The following is a 25,199-nucleotide window of genomic DNA, read 5'->3' on the forward strand; positions in this document are numbered from 1 at the left end:
AAGTGTTTGTCTCTTTTGGGATTATGGGGAATTATTATCTTTTTCTTCCTACTAATCTTTTATACTTCACATTGTTACAATGATCTTGTTTGATTAACTTTTTGGGTTTTTTATCTTTGAGCTTTTAATTTTTTTTTTAAGTAAATGATGCTTCAAGTTTTGTTTCCCAAAGAATTTTATTTGGTATTTATTATGGTGAAAAAGCTTTTTTTCTTTTTTCTATCAAGAAATCTCCCGGCGAAGCCAGCTGACGAAGCTCAGAAACACAGACAGCAGTATGAAGAAATGGTGGTTCAGGCCAAAAAACGAGGTAATGGGATTCACACGTGTTCGCTTGTGTAAGACGACACAAGATTGAGTGTCCCGTCTGGGGCCCCAGAATCTGAACTGTGTTGATTGTTTTAGTATTTTGAAGTGTATAGTTTTCCACCAAAAATGTGTGTTCCTGCTAAACGTCATTCCTGGTAGCTATTCGAGGTAGTAACACTTTGAACACATGCCACAAAAGAGACCGTCTATATGGTAAAGGTACTGGACGAGAGAACGCCTCTCCCAGTAGTGACCAGCCAGGCGCTCTTCTCTCTCTCTGGGCTGTTTTCCCTATTTTAAAGAGCGGATGGGATTTGATAAAATCTCTTGAAACACTCGATTATAGGATGTGTAAAAGGCATAAAGCGTTGACCCAGAATGCTGGGGTCGCTGGCTCGAAGGCCGGGGGGTTGCTGGCTCTGAGCGCTGGCTTGTCAGTGTGGGGTCACTGACTTGAGCAGGGAAATCGTCCACATGATCCCAAAGCTCGCCAGCTGGAGCCCAAAGGTTGCTGGTGTGAAAAGCCCAAGGTCGCTGGCTGGAGCAGGGGGACCCTGGCTTGGCCGCGGTCAAGGCACATACAGGAAGCAATCAATACACAACTAAATTAAAACAGCTACGAGTTGATGCTTCTCACCCTCTCTCTCCCTGACTTTCTCACTCCCTCTCTCTCCCTCAAAAAAAGTAAATGTGATGAACATGATGTGGTCTGTACATACAATGGAATATTACTCAGGCTTAAAAGGTAAGGAAATTTTAGAACATGCCTCAACATGTGTGAACCTTGAGGATGTCATGCTTAGTGACATAAGCCAGTCAAGGACAAACACAGTGTGATTTCCCTTCTCTCGGCTCCTCAGAGTAGTCGGAATGGAGACCGAAGGTCGGATGCTGGGGGCCGGGGGCTGGAGCAGGAGGGAATTGGGGGGGAGTTAGAGTACAGTTGGTGCAGTTTCCCTTTGGGAAGATGAGAATATTCTGGAGGTGCTGTTGGTGATAGTTGTGTAACAGCGTGAATGTGCTTAATACCACGGATTGTATACCTAAAATGGCTGAAAGGGTGAATTTTATGTCTTGTGTATTTCACCACCATAAAAAATAGAGAACAGTCCCTGTAAGTTAAACGCGTGGTGTTTCTCAGCTGCTGGTGAGCACCAGGAGTGATGCCACAGCCGTAAGAAGCGAGGCTGCTGGTGACACCGGGCGGGAGCTGGGCAGGGAGCACGGGGCCGTCTGGTGTCGGGTCACGTTCTGCTTGTGGACCGAGCTGGTAGTGTCCTGGGTTTGTCATCGGGCAGCGGTCGATCGTGTTTTCTTTGTGTACCTGTCTGTGTGTATGCACACTTCAACAGCGTACTGTAGGCGGACAGTGTCCGAGAGCTGGAAACCTTGCACCAGGAAACGCCCGGGCGGGGCGGGGTCTCCCCGCCCTCCTGCAGAGCCGCTCTCCAGGGGTTCTGGCTGCAGGGCTCTGAGAACAGTCGCCCGGCTTGGAAGTGGTGGGTACCGGCTAGTGGACCTTTTGTCTCCCTGTGTGCCACTGTGGTCTCTAGAGCTGAAGGAAGCCCAGCGGAGGAAGAGGCAGCTGGAGGAGCGGTGCCGGCTGGAGGAGAGCATTGGGAACGCCGTCCTGACCTGGAACAACGAGATCCTGCCCAACTGGGACGCCATGTAAGCTGCGCAGGGCGGGTAGCACTGGGCTGAGCGCTCCTCTAGAAGCTCCGCCCAGCGGCAGTGGTTGGTCGCAGTGCAGCCTTTGGCCACGTGACCTCAGTGGAGTTACATCGTGTCACTCATCCCCTGCCTGGGCTCAGGACGCATTGTCCCTTGCCTGGATCCGGTGACAGTTCCCCCTCCCCCCTACCCAACCCTTCTCCCAGCTCATCTACCCAGCAACCAGGGGGTCTCTAAGGCCTGTCTGTGTCGATGCCCCACGTGAAAGTTCAGTGACTGCCAATGACTGTGACCATGAGTTCTTCCCTGTCTCTGTAGCCTCACCTGTTCTCTCTCCTCTTGGACGGAGCCCTCTCATTAAGGAGCCTCAGGGCCTTTGCATGCTCTGTTCCCTCTACCTGGGGTCCCCTGGCTCATTAACTCCTTGCCCAGCTCTCTGTTCTTTAAAGCTCACTCTTCCGTGGTCGGGAAGATTTTCCTGCCCCTGTGACCATAGAGGACACCCCTGGCTACACTGCTAGTTGTCCTCTGTCTGAGGACAGGGACTGGGTCTTCTCTGATGACATCCCCCAGTGGCCAGTTCTAGCAGAGCCTGACAGCTGCTGTCATCTTTACATCCGAGGGGCAGCTGTCGATCGTCTCCCTGTGGTTCAGGATAGGCAGGGGGAGTGTGTGGACAGCAGGCCCAGGCCCAGAGGCTCATGGCACCTCCCGGGCCTCCCCTCGTCAGCAGGAGCTGCCAGGAAGCTTGGATGCCAGTTTCCCTTCTGGGTTTTTCCCGTTCAGCCCACACCATGGGTCAGGACGTGGGACTGACCTGAGTCTCACTTGGGTTCATTACAGGGGACAGACGGCCCCGCTGAGGACGCCCACTAGGAAGACTAGCATTCCCAGAGCCAGGTTTTCTAGGCAGTGTCTCCAGCAGGCTGGACACAGGCAGAAAACACTTTCTCCAAGGGGACCAGTTGCCCTTTGTGGCTGCAGAGCCCACCGCATACCGTCCTTCACTGACGGTGTTGGCTGAGGGCCAGGTGCCCCACCTGCCAGCAGCTGCCGTGGAACGCACCAGCTGGGTGCCGGCAGGGGCCGGGTGGCATTATGCGTCATCCCACATCGTCTCTGCAACAGCCCTTTCAGGGGGGGCCTCGTCATCTCGATGCCGAGAGGTGTTACGGGCTCGGGGTTCAACAGGGAAGCCAGGCATCAGGGTGCAGACCTGCTCTGCAGCCGGGACCTGTGCTCTCCCCCTGGGCTGTGTTGAGGAGCACCAGGGAGGCTTTGGCAACTCGTCCGGGTCTGTTGGCAATGTGAGTCATTGTGAGCAGCAGGCTCCACGATTCTGAGCAGTTGGGAACTTCTGAGTTAGCAGAGTTCTCTGTCCCCTGAGTGCGCCACCTGTGCAGTAAGGAGCGCAGCTGCTGGCTGCCTGGCCGCGCCCCGCCCCCGCCCCGCCACATCCTCTCCCCCCACCCCACCCCCGCAGCCCCGCCCCTCAGCAGCCGTCCTCCAGGCGCTCCTACCCCCGCCCCATGCCCCTGATTAGCAGTGCCGTAGAGCAGGGCCAGGTCTCATTGCTGTCCTTTCTGCTCAGAAAGTCCTTCCCACCCTCCATTTGCCTAAGCTGCTACCAGGTGCTGAGGCTGCGGCTCCAGAGCAATGCCCTGGCGGGACCTGTCACAGCACCTGCCCAGTGGAGATAGGCACTGACCTCCTGGTCTCTGGCATGCTGGACTATAAGCCCCCTAAGGGCAGGGGCTGCAGTACACCCCTGCCCTTCTGGTTTGGGGCCAGGCACACAGATAGGTAGATGTATTTCTTCACCGAGCGCAAACTCATACTCCGGTGCTCCCTTCTGCCCAGGTGGTGCTCCAGAAAAGCTCGGGACCTGTGGTGGCAGGGCGTCCCGCCCAGCGTGAGGGGCAAGGTCTGGAGCTTGGCCATCGGCAACGAGTTAAACATCACCCACGGTGAGTGCTTGTGTGACTGTGGGATCGGGACCCACGCTCTGGGCCCATGGCTTCCCTGTCCCGTCGGCAGGGTCAGGGGCGAGGAAACCATTGCTGTGGAGCTGTGTCTTCTGAGAGGCCAGATGCCGGTGTTCTCTAGGGCAGTGGTCCCCAATCTCTGGGTCGCGGACCGGTACTGGTCCATGGGCCATTTGGTACTGGTCTACAGAGAAAGAATAAACACTTACATTATTTCCGTTTTATTTATATTTAAGTCTAAATGATGTTTTATTTATTTATTTATTTATTTTTCTTTTTTTCTTTTCTGAAGTTGGAAACAGGGAGGCAGTCAGACAGATTCCCGCATGCGCCCTACCAGGATCCACCCGGCACGCCCACCAGGGGGCGATGCTCTGCCCATCTTGGGAGTTGCTCTGTTGCGACCAGAGCCATTCTAGCGCCTGAGACAGAGGCCACAGAGCCATCCCCAGCGCCCAGGCCATCTTTGCTCCAATGGAGCCTTGGCTGCGCGAGGGGAAGAGAGAGACAGAGAGGAAGGAGAGGGGGAGGGGTGGAGAAGCAGATGGGCGCTTCTCCTGTGTGCCTTGGCCAGGAACCGAACCTGGGACTTCTACACACCAGGCCGACGCTCCACCACTGAGCCAACCGGCCAGGGCCCACAATGTTTTATTTTTAAAAAATGACCAGATTCCCTCTGTTACATCCGTCTAAGACTCACTCTTAACACTTGTCTCATAAGTTTGACAATTATATTTTAAAATACTACAGTTTTTATGTCAGTCGCATAATTTAATTTTGTGCATTTATTCGTCCCACCCTAGAGGCCAGTCCGTGAAAATATTTTCTGATATTAAACCGGTCTGTGGCCCAAAAAAGGTTGGGGACCCTTGCTCTAGGGGGAGAGGCCGTTGGAAGGCCTGGGTTCACTCCCAGGTTCTTCGGTTCCCTGCCCGTTCAGAGAGGTTGCCTGCTTTCCTGATACCTGCGTGCTCCCTGGAGAGACGGGGAGCTCCTGCGGGTCTGACGTCATTGCCATCGTCACAGCACCAGGGGGTGGAGTCACACTGGGGTCTCTCCTCCGGGCTCTGTGGAAAGCGGGAGGGGCCCGGCGGTGGGAGGGCGGTGGGTGGGGCTTCTGTCTGAGGTGCAGATCCTAGTTGAGGGACTGTTGGTTTCTCCATAAGCACTTTTAGAGGTGACACACTGCACCCGCCTGCCTGCTGGAGGTTCCAGTGGCTTCAGTGGGGGGGCGTGAGGCGAGGTCTGGACGCCCCTTCCCGAGGGTGGCGTGTCTTGCCCTGTGCCCAGCCTGGGATGCCCCGTCTCATGCATCTGCATTCCCTGCACTCATGCCACTCCGCCTGGCACTGTGCGCCCGGTGACATCCGGGCCAGGAGCTCACAGACGTGCACTTAAATGCGGAATGACTTGGATTTGTTCCTTTTTGCTTTTCTCTCCCTGCCTGCAGGGGACAGGAGCTCCCCCTTCCTGTCAGTGATCTTTATGTTATTGGTGCCCAGGAAATGCTTGTGGGATCAATGGTAGCAGTTGAAGGCCTTCATGTTTAAAACAGATTTGATATTTATCTTCTCTGTGTGCTTGGGGTTTGTATTATTATTGTCTCCATCTCCTGAGACGTCCATCCATCCTGTGATGGCAGCCTGGCCAGTCTGTCTCTGTCTTGAGTAGTGCCAGCTAGCTGGGGGCAGTGTGACTGGCCTCTGTTCAAAGCTCCATTTTTGGCTAATCCATACCTGCCAAAAATTGAACTCCATGCCTACCAAAAATTGAGCATCTTTACTTGAGAAGAAGTATAACATGTAACGTAGTTTTTAAAAAGCATCCCAGGCCTGACCTGTGGTGGTGCAGTGAATAAAGCAATGACCTGGAATGCTGAGGTTGCCAGTTCAAAACCCTGGGCTTACCCGGTCAAGGCACATATGGGAGTTGATGCTTCCTGCTCCTCCCCCTGTTCTCTATCTCTCTCCCTCCTCCCCTCTCTCTCTCTCTAATAAAAATGAATAAATAAAATTTTAAAAAGTAAATCAATAAAAATTTTTTTAAAAAAAGCATCCCAGAGATAGGGGTTTGGAGGATTGCTGAGCAGTTATTTCACTCCTTATTCTTGAAACTCTCAACAGCTCTGTGCAACGAAGCCAGCTGAATGTTATGCAAAGTAGCGTGTGTGTGTGTGCGTGCGCGTGTTTCTGTGTACGTGTGCGTGTGCATGCTTAGTTTTGGTCCTCGCTGATGTCTGGGATGGCTTTATTTAGATTAAAATGTTGTGTGGTCCATACCATAGAAGATTGGGCTGAACAGCTAATGAAGCAGTTCCATGTCTGAAAAGTGTGTCTAAATCCTGATGTTAGCTCATCGTATTTAAACCGTGTCTCTCTTGTCCATGAGCTGCCAGGTGTCAGTTCCCTCCACCGTAACCGGTACTCGGGAAGCTGGGGCCTCCCCTGCTCTGCTCTGTGCGCTGTCACCATGCCAGGCACAGCTGTGTGCACGTGGCAGGCCCTCGAGAGGAATTTGCTGAATGAATGAATGAGTGAATGAATGAATGAGTGCTATCTTCTAGGGTTCTACTTAATTTCAGTTTTTCTGCGTCTTTAAGCCAGTGCAGCTGTAGAGGCGAGGCGTCATGTCAGGTTACTTGCCGAAGTTTCTCATTGAGCCTTGACAGCAGGTACTGTTGACTGTGTTCACCCCAGGAAGGTTGAGCGCCCCAAAGAACAGCCGAGGGCCTGCCCCAGCCTCCTGGCTGCTGCACTGTGGCGCTGGGGGTCCCCACGCTCTCCTGGCTGCTGCACTGTGGCACTGGGGTCCCCACGCTCTCCTGGCTGCTGCACTGTGGCACTGGGGTCCCCACGCTCCTCCTGGCTGCTGCACTGTGGCGCTGGGGGTCCCCACGCTCTCCTGGCTGCTGCACTGTGGCACTGGGGTCCCCACGCTCCTCCTGGCTGCTGCACTGTGGCGCTGGGGGTCCCCACGCTCTCCTGGCTGCTGCACTGTGGCACTGGGGTCCCCACGCTCCTCCTGGCTGCTGCACTGTGGCGCTGGGGGTCCCCACGCTCCTCCTGGCTGCTGCACTGTGGCGCTGGGGGTCCCCACGCTCTCCTGGCTGCTGCACTGTGGCACTGGGGTCCCCACGCTCCTCCTGGCTGCTGCACTGTGGCGCTGGGGGTCCCCACGCTCACCCTGGCAACTCAGAAGCTCCTGGTCCGACGTGGGAAGCGCCAGAATTTTTCTTCTGTTGTGGTCATGCAATTAGAAACTTAGTAAAAGTCACTCTAATAACACTATTGAAATTTCACTCCCAGGGAAGTCAGCCTTGTATTTTGAAATGGGTCTGGGAAGGAGGTGTTTGCTGTTCTAACATCTTTCCTCCAAAATTCCCCCTCCCCCACCCGCCCCGCAAACACACACCAGTAAAGCCCAGAGATACTTGAACTCGGACCCTGAGGCGGCAGCATGTGTGGTAACTCAGGTACCTCATTTGGGCGTGGTTGCAAGGGTTTGGGGGCCACCCAGTTGTTTCCCCCTCTCCTATTGGGACGGCCGAGGCCAAGCCCGCCTCCTGGAGCAGGCCCCCAGACCCTGCAGCCTGCAGCTCAGCACCACAGGTGTCTGAGGTGAGACGTGTGCTGCCCTCTGGGCAGTGGTGGTAGCAGACAGGTGCGTTCCAGAGTTCTCTTCCGTTTGGCACTCGCGTAGATTGTAAGCTAGGGCCTGCACAACGCCAGGAGAAGGTCCTTAAGGTTCTATCTTTCGGCCTGACCAGGCGGTGGCGCAGTGGATAGAGCGGAAGGTTCTATCTTTTGGCCTTGGCCAGGTAGCTCACTTGGTTAGAGCATCATCCCAGTGCGCCACAGTTGCAAGGCCTGGTCCCTGGTCAGGGCATGTACAAGAATCGCCCAGTGAATGCGTAAACAAGTGGGACACAGGTCGGTGTCTCCCTCTCGCTCTCTTCCTTCCTCTCTGTCTAAAACCAATAAATTAAACTTTTAAAAAAAAGATTTTACTTGTTGGATCACAAAAGAATTTGACATATTTTAATGAAATAAAATGCGCTTTCTGGAAGGCAGGTGTGCCCTGCTGTAGTTCAAGTCTGAAGGATGGTGAGTGGCCCAGGACATCTGCTAGGGAGCATCAGGGCCCAAGGAGCAGAAGCCCCGGGTCCGGGCTGGTGGGGCAGCCAAGACCTGGAGGCCTGTCGCACCGGCCCACCCAAAGAGGACAGTTCCTGAGAAAAGAAGTCCTAAGCACGGAGGCGATCTGGAGATTGGGGGTAGACCGGTCTTGATCCTTCTCTGCCACTAGAGCCCCTCTTGTTTGCAACGTTGGCCTGTTTCTCTTGTGCACAGCCGTTGGCGGTGGGCCGTGTGACAGAGTGAGGTGGCAGTGTTTGTGATTCTGTCTTTGTACATGGTGCTGTCTTCAGGCAGGGGAAGGGACTCAGGCCAGGTCGGGGGGTTAAGTAGCCTTAATAGAAGTCCGCAGTCCGCAAACTTGAGATGCTCCGGTGGGGCGGCCGGCAGTGTGTCCTGGTGGGTTTGAGGAGACACCCTCCCGGCACGTGATGCTCAGCTGGAGTCCTTTCTTCCAGAGCTCTTCGACATCTGTCTCGCCCGGGCCAAGGAGAGGTGGCGGTCCTTCAGCACGGGTGGCTCGGAAGCGGAGGGCGAAGGTACGTACTGCGCGGAGGCTGGCAGGCTGCTCTGGCCCGTGGTCTGCGTCGCTGCCACATGACAGACAGGTCACTTAGCCCAGGTCATGCCTGGTGCTGGTTTACAGAAAGCTTTATGAAAAAGGGATTTTTAAAGAGCAAACAAGTTAAAGAAAAAACCTTTTTTTTTACTACCTACATGGTACTGAAATTCACAAAAATAAAAACCCAGTTAGTTATTTGTATTTGTTAGAAACAGTACACGTGAGTGTCGCACGGCCACACCCCCCATGGGTTCTGAGTTTGCACCAGTGCTGTTTTAGATCAAATAAGAACCTACTGGTTTTCGTGCCTGGAATGAATTTGTGTATTCCCTTACTCGTTCGTCGCTCCCACGGACCCTGTGGATGCCAGTGTTATTAAAGGAGACTGTTTCAGGCGCTGGGAGCCACCTGAGACGCTCCAGCGTTAGGGGGGCCGGCAGCACTTGCTCCTCAGCACGAAGCTCTGCAGACTCGGTTTGCTTGTCGTTAGGTCTGCGTGGCCCCGAAGAACTCACCCTTGTCTTGCTCCTGTAAGACCACGGAGCCTCCTGGCTAATGACCCCGCGTACCGCCTCTGAGAGTGTAATGACTCTTCATCTTTTGCTAGACGCTGGTTTTTCAGCAGCTGACAGAGAAGCCAGTCTGGAGCTTATTAAACTGGACATTTCTAGAACATTCCCCAACCTCTGCATTTTCCAGCAAGTAGGTGGTGGTGATTTATTTCTTTCAAGTCTGTTTGTCTAAAATGCACAGATGTTTAAATGCATACATTGGTCAACAAATTTGAAAAGCACTTGGGTTTTGGGGGGAGGGGTGGGAGAGGGAGGGTGGACCGTGTGTTAATACGTGTAGACTTTAAACAGTAAGGGTAATTGGCCTGACCAGGCAGTGGCGCAGTGGATAGAGCGTTGGACTGGGATGCCAAGGACCCAGGTTCGAGACCCCAAGGTCACCAGCTTGAGCACGGGCTCATCTGGTTTGAGCCCACCAGCTTGAACCCAAGGTCACTGACTTCAGCAAGGGGTTACTCAGTCTGCTGTAGCCCCCCGGTCAAGGCACATATGAGAAAGCAATCAACGAACAACTAAGATGTTGCAACGCGCAACAAAAAAACTAATGATTGATGCTTCTCATCTCTCTCTGTTCCGGTCTGTCTGTCCCTGTCCATCCCTCTCTCTGACTCACTCTCTGTCTCTGTAAAAAAAAAAAAAAAAAAAAGAGTAAGGGTAATTGATGCTTTCCAACAAATATTTCACGTGGCCATGTTCCTGCTTCTGAGGGCAGCTCTGTCCTCTGAAACCCCTGCATCAGAAGCCTTTCCAGGGCCCGAGGAAGCCCGTGCACAGCCCACCTGTCAGAGTGCATCTCGGAGAGGGCGCCAGCCCGGGGGAGGAGGGGCCTCGGCAGCCTTGGAGTGTAGGCAGGGGGGGTTTCTGAGCAGGTGGGCCGGCAGGTGCACCAGTGGGCCCTGAGGCCAGCACAGAGACAAGACGGGAGGTTTCCTCTGGCTGGCAGCACTGAGAAAGTGGCATCTCCCATGGGCCTCTGAGTGCAGTACAGGCTCAGGGCTGCCAGCCCAGGTTCCGGAGCAGAGGTGTCTGGAGACCTTGTCTCGGCCGGCAGACTTTTACCTGGGGTCCTATTTGATCCTTCCCTTGTGCAGCGTAGAACGTTTTTTTGCCAGCTCTGCCTCCGAAATATCTCTGAGTCTGTCCCCTCTCTGTTCTCACTGCCTTCACTTCGTTCAGACCTCATCTCCTGTGGACCTCTGCGCCTGGCCTCTACGCATCTCTCCTGACCGCTTCCCTCTGCCCGGTCACGCCACGGCCTCCCAAGTAACCTTGGCATCCCCACTCTGACTCTCTCATGCCCGAGTTTCTGCCACCACACCTTACAGCACTAGGAGACCAGGAAAGGATAGTGGAATAAATTGGAACAACTTAGTTAAGTGGCCACCTAGAATGGGACCGGAGGCTTAGAGGTTTACACTTGGGCTTTGCAAAAACGTCCGTGTCCCAGACACTCGGACAGCCCAGAGGAGTGAAGGTTCACTCTCCTGGTGGTACAGCCGGGGGGAGGGGGAGGGGACCAGGGGGTCAGGAGTGGCGTCCCTGGGGAAGCAGCTCTTGGGCTGTGCTCTGACTAGCTTTGAATGACAGTCTGCCAGAAAATGGGAAGACATTCCAGGCAGAAGGTCTATTATGGGGGTGTCAGACCACTGATGGGTCGTGGAGTCCCGATTCATTTGGGGAGAGAGAACATCGCCAGGGGAACGGACAGAGATGGCGCAGTTCAGTTTCGTGCATTCTCCCTGCTAACTGGCTGCTCTGAGCTGGGGCCTGCTGCGGGCAGCTCTGCTCTGGAGGAGGGTACGAGGGCAGAGCTTTGGTTGAGGAGGGCGGTCAGGGCACCGGGACTGGATCCTGAAGGGGGCTGACACCCCGCTGAAGCTGAGGTCCAGCCTTCCCCGCGCCTGGGACCGAGGCTCCCCACGGAGCCTCTCGGGAGCTCAGTTGCGCTGACTCTGGGAGTCACTGGGCAGTGATCTTGGAGCAGAAAGAGGAGGGGAGGAGCTTAGGGGTTTTTTTCAGGTGGGGTTGGGAACAGGTGGCTTTTCTCTTTTCCTCTGGGTTCCTCCAGGTGTGTCTTTCAAAGTGCTAGGTTTCATAAATGGGCAATAGTAAGAGAAAGGGTGGGGTGGGGGTAGGGGGACAGTGAGCCCTCCAGGACTGGCCACGGGCATTTAAAGTAGGGGGCTGACGTCTGCCACCACCGTCTTTTCATCAGAGGAAGGACATATCACGATGGCGAGAGGTCTGTCAGGTCCAAAAGCATTTAGCTTTAAGAAAAGTTAAGGACAGCTCTCTTGTGTTTCTCATTGGCGTGGGCCCGATATAACTTGGTGACAGCAGGTGAGGTCCCCAGAGCTCAGGTAGGCACTTGAGGCTGCCACAGGCCCCTCGTCCCCTCCTTGTCCCCCTCTCTCACCATCTAGTTCTGGACATTGTCTTCTTTGTCCCTCTGTGTTCTGAAGGGTTTCTTCTTTTAATGTTAAAATGTGATGGTTTGGGCCACAGCATTCTTTCATGAGCCACACGTAGTCACCTGTGGAGGGACTTCCTAGCCACACACCTCAGCACCTCCTACTCCTTGTGGAAGGCGCTGTGGGCATATGGAACGTGGGGACAGTTAAGTGTGTGACGTGGCCCCCGCGGCTCTGTCCTGGTGTCCACAGACTGCTGACGTCAGGGAGACACCTCGCTCTCCTGTGCGCAATCAGAGAGAAGAACTTGCAGCACCTAGATGTTTGGAAGGCGTTACAGGAGCAAGTGGACCTCTGGGAGGGGTGGGCGAGCCGGGACAGTGTGGGACTGAGTGGAGGCTGTTACGACTCAAGATTGAGAGTGTATTTCTACACCTGCCAGCATGAAAAACAGGGCCGAGTCAAGGCCGTGGTGGGCTGGCAGGGGTCAGTGAGGGCACAGCAGAGGGGGAGAGGGCAGCATCAGGGCAGCAGTCAGCACAGGGCTGCTCTGTAGGCCCTGGGGTGGGGGGACGGACCCGGTTGTCTGTGGAACTTGGAAGGGGACTACCGTTAGACAGCAGGAGCCGAACCAAGGTGTCTTCCTAGCGAGGTGCTCGTGCTTGACCCACCAGCTCAGAGCAGCTCGGTGGATTGAGCTGCAGGCCCCGTGCTAACTGGTTTGTTGTTGAGTTGTTCGGTTCCTAATACACGCAGAGCGGCTGGCCTGTGCTTGGCGTGATCGGGCTCTCCTCCGTTGCAGCGGTGTGACCGCGGCGGCAGAGGCGCAGAGGGTGGCCCGAGCACTAACAAGACTTCTGCATGTGTCCTTTGGTGTGTTGGTCCTTTCAGGGTGGCCCGTATCATGACATGTTGCACAGTATTTTGGGCGCTTATACTTGTTACCGACCGGATGTGGGCTACGTAAGTGAACTTTTTCGATATTTATAATATTAATCATCTTAAAAAAAAATTAGAACGTCGCCCAGAGTATCTCAGCTGCGGGTACCGACGTGAGCAGCCTAGTTCCTGGCTGACTTGGGCCTCACGGGCGACGTGTCTGCCCGGCTCCTCGGAGCGAGCCGAGCGGACCGGGCGGCTCTGCCCCGTCGGCCACACTGCAGCTGGACTTGATTTTAGTTATTTGCATGTGGGGTTTTTTCAGCATTAAGTGAAAAAAAAATGCCTTGAGCTGTAACCATTTTTTAAAAGCGCTGCTGCTGTGTCCGCGGCTTAGCAGCTGTGTGCATGGTTCCGGATCTAACACGTGGAGTTAGACGCACCTCTCTCCGCGCGCCCGGAAACTACCTTCCAGGGGTGGTGTCCCAGCGGGCAGGTGCCCGGGGCGGGGCTGTGTACGGGCTCCGTGTGGACGTGGTGAGGGCGGGGTAGAGGAGACAGACGGGGCGGCTCACGGGCCGAGCAGGTCAGAATCGAGGCTGTCAGCTCAGCGTGGGGGCAGCCATGGGGGTGGGGGGTGTTTGGGTTCCTCTGTCATGAAATGGAAGAGCTGTTCTGCCGTCCAGGCCGCCGTGAGTCTAACCCCCTCTCTCCCTCCCTCAGGTTCAGGGCATGTCCTTCATAGCTGCGGTGTTGATCTTGAACTTAGATACTGCGGATGCCTTCATTGCTTTTTCTAATCTTTTGAATAAACCCTGTCAAATGGCGTTTTTCCGAGTGGACCATGGCCTTGTGAGTATCCCGTGTGTGTGTGTGTGTGTGTGTGTGTGTGTGTGTGTGTGTACGCGCACGCGTGCCCTGGATACGGTGTCTTCACAGAGCAGGAACTGTGTGTCTTTTCAGTGGAGGGAGTTAGAATAAGTAGCACTGTGGCAGGTAGAGAATTCTTGAGGCATTGTGTTGAATTTTAACAGCATGTGGGGTTAATAGCCATGTGTGTGAATTTCTGAGTACATTCTTTCAGAGAGTGTTTCTGCAAACGTGTTCTGCACAGGAGGGAGGGTGGCGCCCTGCAGAAACGTGCCCGCTGTGTGTGCAGAGCAGCCTCCGGGTTTGCTCTGTCGCATAGGACAAGGCGTAAACGACCTGCCTTGCTGCTCCCTGTCACGTGGGGACGCTGTGCCCGGTGGTGCGCTCACAGGCGGGACGGGGGCACGTCTGAGTCGGCCCCCTCGCTGCACAGAGGAGCAGTGTGCTGGGTGCACTCCTGTAGACTGGGTGAGCGGAGGGGCTCCGCGCATTCATTCAGTCCTGTGCCAAGCCTGAGGCCCAGGGAGGGTGCGGCTGCCCCGAGGCCCTCCCGTGCCCTGGGGGGTGGAGCTCTGCTGGGCGCAGCCGGGGAGCCAGGGGCTACCCACTGCACCTCCTAAGCCCCTGTCTTGTCTGTGGCCCAGACAAAAGTCACGGTTTAACAAATCCATCGGCTTTTAAAGTAGCAATTTTAAATGAGCATTTCAAACTAAAATTTTTTTTTTTTTCATTTTTCTGAAGCTGGAAACAGGGAGAGACAGTCAGACAGACTCCCGCGTGCGCCCGACCGGGATCCACCCGGCACGCCCACCAGGGGCAACGCTCTGCCCACCAGGGGGCGATGCTCTGCCCATCCTGGGCGTCGCCATGTTGCGACCAGAGCCACTCTAGCGCCTGAGGCAGAGGCCACAGAGCCATCCCCAGCGCCCGGGCCATCTTTGCTCCAATGGAGCCTTGGCTGCAGGAGGGGAAGAGAGAGACAGGAAAGCGCGGCGGAGGGGTGGAGAAGCAAATGGGCGCTTCTCCTGTGTGCCCTGGCCGGGAATCGAACCCGGGTCCTACGCACGCTAGGCCGACGCTCTACCGCTGAGCCAACCGGCCAGGGCTAAAATAAATTTTAGATCGTTGGCTGATAATTACCACCAAGTACTTCAGGACCAAAACAGTCTGGTAGTTAGATCAGCGAGGGACTGTTCCCTCCGTAATATCTTAAGGACTCCTGAGTATTTCTTGCTCAAGCAGTACGTACATTTTTTTTTAAAGTATTTAAAAACTGTTGCTAAGTGGGTAGCTATTTGGGAAAGCATACATTGGCAGAATTCTTTTGGGAGAAACAGGGTATTAAGTATCAGTGGCACTAAATGGTGTTGGTATGTAATTCTGCTTGTAAGAATCTAAGAGAGTCAAAATTGTGGACGCATTTTGCACAAAGATAGTTGTCACCCAACTATTTATAATTATTTAATAATAATTTAAAATGGCATTTTACTGTGAAAGCGAAATCCTTTAAAAACAGGGTTTGGGCCCTGGCCAGTTGGCTCAGCGGTAGAGCGTCGGCCTGGCGTGCAGAAGTCCCAGGTTCGATTCCCAGCCAGGGCAAACAGGAGAAACGCCCATCTGCTTCTCCACCCCTCCCCCTCTCCTTCCTCTCTGTCTCTCTCTTCCCAGAGCCGAGGCTCCATTGGAGCAAAGATGGCCCAGGCGCTGGGGATGGCTCCTTGGCCTCTGCCCCAGGCGCTGGAGTGGCTCTGGTCGCAACAGAGTGACGCCCTGGAGGGGCAGAGCATCACCCCCTGGTGGGCAGAGCGTTGCCCCTGGTGGGCGTGCCAGGTGGATCCCAGTCGGGCGCATGCGGGAGTCTGTCTGACTGTCTCTCCCCGTTTCCAGCTTCAGAAAAATACAAAAACAAACAAACAAAAAAACACACACAGGGTTTTGGGGAATACAGAATGGTTCATTGAAATCGAGTAACATATCCACTGCAGTAGTGATGTTCGCCGAGAATTCTATATACTATAGAAAAGGGTTTAAGATAAAATGCTAATTTCCCCCCAAAGTATGTAAAATAGAACATGAGCTGTGATGGCTTCCGTATTGAACACTGAAAGAAAACCCACCACAGCCTTAACAGCGTGTATGGGTGGTTTTTATTGGTTTCTGTACTTACTTAAGTTTTCTGCAGTGGGCCTGTACGGGTGCCACTTTCATAGGGAAAAACTCTTCATGTGTAGTACCATGACTTATATCTAAACATCTCTTAATTTTGAAGATAAGACCCCTGCTTTTGGCAACATCTGGGTAAAGACTGTATTTAAGAATTTTAGCCTAATTATGAAGGGAAAATAACAATCACGATGATGCAGGGCCTGTCAGTAGTAGCACTGAAGACATTTGGGGCCGAGGGCTGTGGTGGGGGCTGTCCTGTACAGTGGACAGCACCTCTCACCTCCCCCCGCAGTGTGACCATCAGAAATGTCCTCAGACATTGCCAGATGTCCCCTGAGAGGCAGAGCCCCCTGTTGGGAACCTCTGGTTTGCAGGACGACCCTTCTTTAAGGTGAGCAGGCAGGTAGCCTCCCAGAGCTGCTGTCTGCCCGCGAGCGTCCAGCTGGAGGACGGACGGCCCAGCGTCGGGCCGGCTGCCCCTCTGCGTGTCACCCCTGCTCCAGCAGCAGCGGCCGCTTCGCACCACTCCCCTGCGCTGCCCTTCCGTTTCCTGCAGGCCCTGCAGAGGCCGAGAGGCCTGCACTGCCGAGGCGCCGGCTAGGACCGCTCGCTCCTCACTGACCTGGGCTGTGTCCTCCCTCACTGCCCTGGGTCCTGCAGCACTGGTGCCCATGCTGAGACCTGTGTCCTCCCTCGCTGCCCTGGGGGCGCCCTGGGTCCTGCAGCCCTGGTGCCCGTGCTGAGACCTGTGTCCTCCCTCACTGCCCTGGGTCCTGCAGCCCTGGTGCCCGTGCTGAGACCTGTGTCCTCCCTCTCTGCCCTGGGTCCTGCAGCCCTGGTGCCCGTGCTAAGATCTGTGTCCTCCCTCACTGCCCTGGGTCCTGCAGCACTGGTGCCCATGCTGAGACATCAGTGCTGTGCTGCCCCCAGAAACACCAGGGTTGGAGGGAGCCCTGCCTGTTTATCCAGGTCGCTCAGGCAGTTAGTTCATTCCTGGTTCTCAGGAAAGGGGGAGACTGCCTCTGCAGTGGGACAGACACAGGGCCCAGCCCCAGCCACACGCTGATGCCATCACCTTATTTGACAAATTATGTAACAATTCTGGGTTTCAGTCTTCTTATCTATAAATTGAAGAAATAATAAGTGGTGGCTAGTGGTCTCCCTGTGAAGATTAGCGGTTGTGTTCACAGGCATGCTCGGAGATCCTGTGGTTTAGTCCCGACCACCACAATAAAGCAGCATCTCAGCAAAGCCAGTCACGGATTCTGTGCACATAAAATGATGTTTACACTTTTTTTTTCTTTTAAATTCAGTGAGAGGAGGGAAGGCAGAGACAGACTCCTGCATGTACCCTGACTGGGATGCACCTGGCAAGTCCACTAGGGGGCAATGTTATGCCCACCTGGGGCTCTGCTCCATTGCTCAGCAACCAAGCTCTTCTGAGTGTTTGAGGCCATGAAGCTATCCTCAGTGCCCAGGGCCAACTAGCTCCAATCAAGCCATGGCTGCAGGAGGGGAAGGGAGAGAGGGGGAGGAGTGGAGAAGCAGATGGTGCTTCTCCTGTGTGCCCTGCCTGGGAATTGAACCTGGGACATCCATACACTAGGCCGATGCTCTACCACTGAGCCAGCCGGCCAGGGCCTTAAAATGATGTTTACATTGTACTACAGTTGGTTAAGTTGCAGCAGCATTGTGTCTGAAATGGTATGCGCACCTTAGTTAAAGAACACTTTCTGCTTGACCTGTGATAGCGCAGTGGACAGAGCACCAGCCTGGAACACTGAGGTCCCCAGTTCGAAACCCTGGGCTTGCCCAGTCAAGGCACATACGACAAGCAACCAGTGAACTGCTAGAGTGAAGCAACTACTTCTCATTCCCTCACCCTCCGTGAATTCAATAAATAAAATCTTAAAAAAAAAACCAAGGAAAAGAATATTACTAAAAGTTCCTGAGCATCCTCTGGGCCTGCGGGAACAGCGGTGCCGGGAGACTTGCCCGACCCCGGGTTGCCACCAGCTCACGTTGTGAACAGCACAGCGTCTGGAGGGACAGGAGACCGAGGGGTGCCGGGGCCAGCACAGCGTCTGGAGGGACAGGAGACCGAGGGGTGCCGGGGCCAGCACAGCGTCTGGAGGGACAGGAGACCGAGGGGTGCCGGGGCCAGCACAGCGTCTGGAGGGACAGGAGACCGAGGGGTGCCGGGGCCAGCACAGTGTCTGGAGGGACAGGAGACCGAGGGGTGCCGGGGCCAGCCCTGGTGCGTGGCTGCGAAGCGGCGTCAGCGTGTGTTGTTAGTTCCACGAGGAGGCGGTTGCTGGGTTCTTACTGTGAGCGCGCTGACGCGTCCTGTCGATGGAACCCGGTGCCAACAAGCAGTTTATTCGTGTCTCTCCTTATCTCCCCAGATGTTGACTTATTTTGCTGCATTTGAGGTATTCTTTGAAGAAAATTTGCCGAAATTATTTGCTCATTTCAAGAAAAACAATTTGACTCCAGACATCTACCTAATTGATTGGTAAGTCTGCATTGTTATGTTTTCAGAGTGTTTTCCTTTGTTTCTTCTCCTGCCCCATTTTCCAGTGTCCTCGTGGGCCCTTCCTTCAGGGCTCGGCCAACCCCCACCCCACCACCCCGCACGCCGGCAGCCTCTGTGTTCTGAGCTCCGGCCCTATTGTCTGCTGGCACGGTTAGCTTTTTGGTTACTATCTGTGACTCTTAACGGGTCCTTCTAAATTCTTGCAGGGGAGAAGTGGTGTCTTGAACCTGGTTTTTTTGTTTATTTATTTATTTATTTTTGTATTTTTCCAAAGTGAGAAGGCGGGGGCAGACTCCCGCTTGCGCCTGACCGGGATCCACCCGGCATGCCCACCAGGGGGCAGTGCTCTGCCCATCTGGTCTGTTGCTCTGCTACAACCAGAGCCACTCTAGCGCCTGAGGCAGAGGCCATGGAGCCATCCTCAGCGTCCAGGCCAACTTTGCTCCAATGGAGCCTTGGCTGTGGGAGGGGAAGAGAGAGACAGAGAGGAAGGAGAGGGGGAGGGGTGGAGAAGCAGATGGGCGCTTCTCCTGTGTGCCCTGGCCGGGAATCGAACCCGGGACATCCACATGCTGGGCCAGTGCTTTACTGCTGAGCCAACCCGCCAGGGCTGACCTGTCTGTTTTTAAGTGCCATTGATCTATTCATTGAACGAGATGTCACTCAGTACCAGGTCTGTCTGTGACAGGCTCTGCTGGCACCAGGGATCGGTGTTGAGCGAGACAGCCTGCCTGCCAAGAGCCCTGGCTGGAGGGAGACACGTGCTCACGGATGGCTGTGCAGCATGATGAGTGTTGTCTCTCGGGGGTGAGGGGAAGCCGGAGGCCCTGGACCCGGGCTTGGGGATCAGAGGGCACAGGGCAACACATGAGCCTGTGCCAAGGCCCGCTGGGAGTGTGTGGTGTTCCGGAATTAGCAGGGCTCTGGGCGGTGGCGTGGTGATGCTGGGCCTCAAGTCAGGGATGGAGGGGGCAGGGGAGGGGTGGCAGGCCGGGTCCTGGTGCATCTGGGACACCACGCTGAGGACCTGGGCAGGATGACCAGCGCTACCTGTCTGTCTTCTGTAGTCGGAAGGTGGCCTGATCCTGAGTGGGGCAGAGGCCCAGGCCTCCCGCTTGCCCGGCTGCCGTGCTTTCCCACGGGACCTCGTTTAACCTTCAGAACAGCCCCTGGCTGTCCGTGGTAACACCTGTTTTACAGGTGAGACAGCTGAGGCTCAGAGCGGTACAGTGGCGTGCCGGGGTCTTACGGCGGGCCGAACGGCGAAGCTGGCACTCGTGCCCAGTAGCCGGCCCCGGAGCTGGCACGCCTTCTGCACATTCCTTTCCCGGGGACTTCGTCATAGGGCAGCATATCCATGATGTGGGTCCCCGCACAGCCTCTGGAGGTGGAGTCACTGCACTGATGGCCCCACGGGGGAGGGTCAAGCATGGGTCAGTCCTGTCTGCAGCGCTGAGTGCAGCAGCGTGCAGGATGTCTAAATGAGGAGGAGGCTGGGGCGGGGGTTGCTGACACCTTTATGATGTGACATGTGGCTGCTGAGCACCTCATGATCCCTGCCCACTGAGCTCTGCTGAGGCCTCTGCCGGTGTCAGCTTATATTCTTGCACAAGGAAGTGAATGCTCGACTGCTTCTTAGAAGAGGACCAAGTAGGACATACGTCACCTGGGTCTGCAGTCCCCATGCAGGGCTGGGCGCACCGTGAGTCCCAGGTACACGCTGACGTTGAGTGCAGCATGGAAACCGTGCGTTCACTGTTTATTCCTGCCCACATTTAGAGGCGGCCTGCGGTGGTCCCGGCCCTCACTTGGGTGCTCAGAGGGGGGTGAAAGCTCAAGGCAGAGCAGGGTGGGCCCCGGGAGGAGGCACAGGGCAGGGCCAGTGTTGCCCAGAGCCCGCCCGAGGAGCTGACAGTCCGACCCTCAGTGGGGGTCATCACACAGTGTCTGGAGTAGGTGCGCATTTCAGCAGAGGAAGCCGCCAAGGCCCCTCGCCCGGGCGCACCTGTTCTGAGTGAGCCAGTTCTGTCTGCTCTCTTCTGCCAGTCACCTCACCTCCCAGAAGCCACATCCACACCTTGGACGGCCAGGCCTGCCTCTGCATACCATGCGCACGGTGGCTGTCCTTGGGTGCGGCCCGTGAACACGGTGAAGTCTAGGGTGCCCACAACCCGCTCCCTAGCAGCAGACCTCTGTCCCACCCTGTCAGAGACTGAGGGCACTCGTGGGCTGGCCGCTGAGCATTCTGGGTGAGCTGGGCTGGGGCTCCGGTGAGAAGACAGTACCTTCCCTGCCCCACTGTCCTGTCCGCACGGAGGCCAGCTGGGAACCGTCCTTCCTCATCCCCGGTTTCTCCGTCCTGCTGGGTATTGCAGGGTCGGCTGGTACCTGGTTTGTTTCCCCCCTCCGCCCACGCCCGATGCTCCCCCGTCACAGCGCCAGTCTGCTTGAGGTTGTCCTTTGTTGCATGCTGCTCCTGTGATAGACAGAGCTCCGTCAGTCACCTCTGTCCCTCGTGTTTGACCCTGTGCTTGGCACGATTCCTGGATCAGAGAAGACCTCTGTTCCTGCGGGGCCCCTTTCTGGGTTTAAATACTTAGAATCCAGCCTGAGCCCCCCTGGGCTGTAGCCGCTGCTCTGTGTGGAAACTGGATGTTGTCTGACTGGTGGTTCCAGGGCTGTCACAGCTGACGACACCACCTTCCCGGCGTGATTCTCAGGGAGCGTGGCTGGTTCTCAGGGAGCGTGGCTGGTTCTCAGTGGGTGTGGCTGGTTCTCAGGGAGCGTGGCATGATTCTCAGTGAGCGTGTCTGAGAACTTCTCCGGAGCAGGGGCTATCTTGGTGAGCTCCCAAGCATTCAGAACGGTGTCTGTCACATACTGGGGCTGGTGTGTGTGTGCGTGCACGCATGTTCAGTGCGAGTGTGTGTGGGGCGGAGGACTCCAAGCCTGTAGCAGGAAGCCTGCTCACAGGAAGGGCCACACAGCCACCCTGTGGGTCACCCGCCACCCTGGTCTGGGGGAAGGTGGAGCCCACGTTCTAATGCAGGGTTCTGCTGACCCCTACTAGGTGCTGGGACGTGAGGTAACAGCGCCTCTTGGCTCAAATTACAAGGCGCTCTCTGGACTTAATGCAGGATTTAATGACTTTCCGGATGGGAGCTGGGGTTGGACGTGTTCACTAACTTCAGACTGAGTCTGAATCACTACCTGCAATTTTTAATGAATGTAGTTCTACCTGGGACCTCACGAAACCTAAGGAGCCTGAGCGGCCAGCCCTTCTCTTCCGGCAGCATCTGTCTCGCTGAGCGGCCAGCCCTTCTCTTCCGGCAGCATCTGTCTCGCTGAGCGGCCAGCCCTTCTCTTCCGGCAGCATCTGTCTCGCTGAGCGGCCAGCCCTTCTCTTCCGGCAGCATCTGTCTCGCTGAGCGGCCAGCCCTTCTCTTCCGGCAGCATCTGTCTCGCTGAGCGGCCAGCCCTTCTCTTCCGGCCGCATCTGTCTCGCTGAGCGGCCAGCCCTTCTCTTCCGGCCGCATCTGTCTCGCTGAGCGGCCAGCCCTTCTCTTCCGGCAGCATCTGTCTCGCGGTTCACGGGTTAGAGGAGCGCCATGGGGGAGGGGCTTGTTCTCAGGAATCAGTCTGGAGGGGAAATTTGGCTCCACTGGAAATTGGTGGGGTCAGGCCCTGAAGGTCCAAGTCTCTGGCTGTGGCTTCTCAAGGGGGAGACTGCTATGTGACCTTTGCCCTGCTTTCCCTCGGGCTAAAGTCTGGAGTCCTCGCCCTCCCTGTGTGTGCAGTTTTCTGATCTGTGGAATTGAGGTGGCGGCAGCTCTGTCATGGTGTGGGAGGAGCCCAGGTGGAAGCAGGGGGCAGCCCCACCCAGGGAAGCAAGTGCCCCCTCCCTCTGCTGGGACCCGAGCTGGGGGCTGGGAGGAAGGAGTGGCCCAGGGCAGAAGTCAGTGGCCTCACTTGGGGGTCTGAGAGGGAGCCTTTGCCCCATCTGGCCTTCCCTCCCGCTCCATGCACCCTGGCTTGCTGCACACTCAGGCCGGCAGCCAGAGCAGATGTCGCCAGATGCTTTCTGGGGACGGTGAAGGCCTGACCAGAAAACTCGTCCTGTCGACCCCTCACACACGTTGTGGGGGAAGCAGATACAGCCGGCGCTTGGGGTCCTGATAAACCTACAGCCACCTCATTGCTTCAGCAGCACAGAAGACATTAATTTGCATTAGTTGAATTTCTGCCCGACATTACCATATTTATATACAGTGCATGAATATGCAGTGCTCGGGGGAGGACAGTCCTCGCATGATCTCCTCCTCCGTGGGAGGAGCACCAGGGAGGCCAGGAGGGCTGGCTCCGCCCGTCCTGTTCCTCCCAGCTGGCCCTAGCTGGGGCAGGACAAGCCCAGAGGGCACGGGGGCGGGGCAGGGGCTCTCCGAGGGCAGGATGGGGGCGCTCCGAGCGCTGTCCTATCCCGTGGCCGGCTCTGGGGGACCAGGACGGAGCCCTGGGTCAGGTGTCAGCTCTGGGGTGGGGCTGGGCTGGCTCTTCAGAGGCTGCAAGGAGCTAGCTGCTTCGCCCCTCTTCTGAGACTGAGGCGGGAGAGCATTGTCTGTGGTTCCTGTTCACAGCTGGGATTTGAATCTAAATGTGTAAAATTTCCAGCCAAGCGTCTGAAAGCTGGTGGTGACGAAGGGTTTTCCGTGATGGCGGGAGCGGGGGACGCAGCCGAGAGGCCCTCCCTCACTGCTCGGAGAGCGGGGCGGAGAGGTCCCTGCAGTCCGGGCCTGGCTCTCAGGGCAGCCCTGGACTGGGAAGCTGGTGCTGAAAGGCCCGCTGAGTCTTCTGGGCTGGGGGGGGGGGGGGCAGCAGGGGCGGTGGCCGGGTGTCCGTCCCTGCCTGGTGACCCATGAAAGGGGAGGTCTGAGGCCATGGAAACAGCCTAGCACCAGCTGAGATGTGGAGAAGGACACATTGGCCAGGTGGAAATTTAAAAAATTTTTGTTTAAAAAGCACATTTTATTTAAGCCATAAAGGCATTCAAGGCCTTAATAACTCCATGTCAGTCTGTAAAAATGGTAAATGATATCAAGCGTGGCATGACTTACACTTTCCTGCTTGAAGTACAACCTGGGGACCAGTTCTCCGACTGTCTCACGGGTCAGCAGCGCTGGACACTCGCCCTCTGACCTGGAACCCTCTCTTCTGGGGCGCTATCCGCACGCACACTGTCGCCAGCCCGGAGCCACCCCTGACCTCGGTGAATTCGTGCACCCTCTGGGTGTCAGACTCCTCAAACTTCACACGTCTAAACCCTCAGCCCTTGACCCTCCCCTCCGAACCAGAGGTCCCTCGTCTCCATAAATGACAGCTCCTTCCTTGGAACCACTCAGCCAGCACCCAGCGTCCGTGCGTCCTGTTCCGTCTTCTGTGAGACGACCCCGTTGCAGGGTCCCTTCAGGTTCTCCTGACTGCTGGCCAGCCCGCCACTGCCACGCTGCTCTGACCGGGCCTGGTTCCAGTGGCCGCCCTGTGGCCGTTGTTCCCCCACAGGCGCGTGTCTATTCCGTGGATGGGACCCTCCTGTGGCCAGACCTCCACTCATTTCCACATCACGTAGGAGAAAGCTCGTCAGGCCCCACGCGTGCCAGGCCCTGGTCTCAGGGCCTCTCCATGTGTTCTCCCCTTTGCTGCTTGTGGCTGCAGCCTGCTGGCCTCCTGGCTCTTCCTGGGATCTGTCCAGTCCGTTCCCGCCTCAGAGCTTGTAAACTTGGGTCCTTTCCAGACCCTTTCTCTTGGCTTGTGGCTTCCTCTTCAGAACTTTAGACAGATGTCACTTTTCAGTGATGTGGTCTTCCCTGCTGATCCTATTTCCAAGCGTGTGTCTGTGCACGCCTCACACGTGCGTGCACGCCCTCACACGTGCGTGCACGCCCAGTCTGGCAGTCCCTGTCTCCTGCCCCTGCTTGCAGTTAAGTCAGCACACCCTCTGCCCCAGAGGGGAGGCAGTGCTGTCTGATCGATGCTACTATGATGCAGCCTCGTCCCTGGAGAACAGTGACAGGCAGACAGCACTTCAAAGCAGGACTGCAGACGACGGGCTGACTGCTCACTTGGCACCAGGAGAGCGCAGGTCTGGGCAGAGCTCACGGGGGCCGCAGTGCTCGGTGTGTGAGGGCTGTGCGCGCGCTCAGGCTGTGACTGCGGCACCCGGGTCGCTCACATGCTGGCTTGACTGGACGAAGTTCGGAACAGCTCGTTTATGGAGCCCTCCCACCCCCGAACTGAAGAATTTCACGCTGAAGAAACTTCTTACCGCTGCTCTGTTTCCTCGTCCTTTCCCCTCGGGACTCTGCTTTGAAGACGTGAAGGCTTGATTTCTCTGAACGAACTGGCAGGAAGAGGTTGTAACTGTGGATTGAGTCAGTTCTACTTAATTAAAAAAAACAAAAACCCCACATCCTCTTAGATTGGTGGCGTTCATCTGTGGACCAGCGGGAAATTTCTGGTGGACCGGCGGTTGAAAACCACAGCTCTAGACAGGATGGAGAAGGTTCTGGAGGTTGAGACCAGAAGCAGAAGACCTCCCGGTCCTCTCTGTAACTGCTCTCAGTTTCTGAACTGGGACAGAGCTCGGGGGGCGGGGGCGGGGGCTTTGCTGTGACCTCTCCCTGAGCCGCCTGATGGACTCTTGTGTGGTCTGGACATTAGGGCACGGGCTTTGGGGTCGGGTTCAAAGCCTGGCTCTACCACTTACTGGTGGCAGGACCTGGGCACATTTCCTGTGACATCGGTCTCCCTGTCCCATCGCCTGAGTTGAGTGAGATCTAAATTGTTGTGGCTTCCTCCAATCCTCTCGAGTTGTAAATCTATGACGAGCTGTAGCCTTGGGCGTTGTTGGGCTCTGTCAGCCTGGTGTGTTGCGGGCACAGTGGCTCCTCTGGGTCCTGGGGGAGAGGCTGTTTCCCAGCGGAGCGTCCAGCCAGGGAAAGCTAGGGCTGAATTGCATCCCGGACATCACTGCAGCCAGGAAGCCTTGCCCATGAAACGCGTGCAGGTTTGCTAACACGGGGTAGTGTTCCTGGTGGTGTCTGCTACA

The 25,199-nt window shown here is 56.0% G+C and overlaps 1 protein-coding gene across 5 annotated transcripts in view; it reads left to right on the forward strand.

The window, feature by feature from the left end:
- TBC1D14 (TBC1 domain family member 14) overlaps nucleotides 1-25,199 on the forward strand; it is a 116,873-nt gene that overhangs the window by 85,133 nt on the left and 6,541 nt on the right. For 4 of the 5 annotated variants that reach the window (XM_066233303.1, XM_066233306.1, XM_066233307.1 and 1 more), the window contains 8 exons: nucleotides 228-310; nucleotides 1,863-1,980; nucleotides 3,844-3,950; nucleotides 8,560-8,640; nucleotides 9,271-9,365; nucleotides 12,538-12,609; nucleotides 13,249-13,377; nucleotides 17,967-18,076. In XM_066233303.1, the coding sequence (XP_066089400.1) occupies nucleotides 228-310; nucleotides 1,863-1,980; nucleotides 3,844-3,950; nucleotides 8,560-8,640; nucleotides 9,271-9,365; nucleotides 12,538-12,609; nucleotides 13,249-13,377; nucleotides 17,967-18,076 (795 nt within the window). The remainder of the gene's footprint in view (nucleotides 1-227; nucleotides 311-1,862; nucleotides 1,981-3,843; nucleotides 3,951-8,559; nucleotides 8,641-9,270; nucleotides 9,366-12,537; nucleotides 12,610-13,248; nucleotides 13,378-17,966; nucleotides 18,077-25,199) is intronic. The other variant, XM_066233304.1, reaches the window with a different exon arrangement.

Source organism: Saccopteryx bilineata, chromosome 5 (genome assembly GCF_036850765.1).
Source record: "Saccopteryx bilineata isolate mSacBil1 chromosome 5, mSacBil1_pri_phased_curated, whole genome shotgun sequence".
In the NCBI taxonomy this organism is placed as follows: Eukaryota; Metazoa; Chordata; class Mammalia; order Chiroptera; family Emballonuridae; genus Saccopteryx; species Saccopteryx bilineata.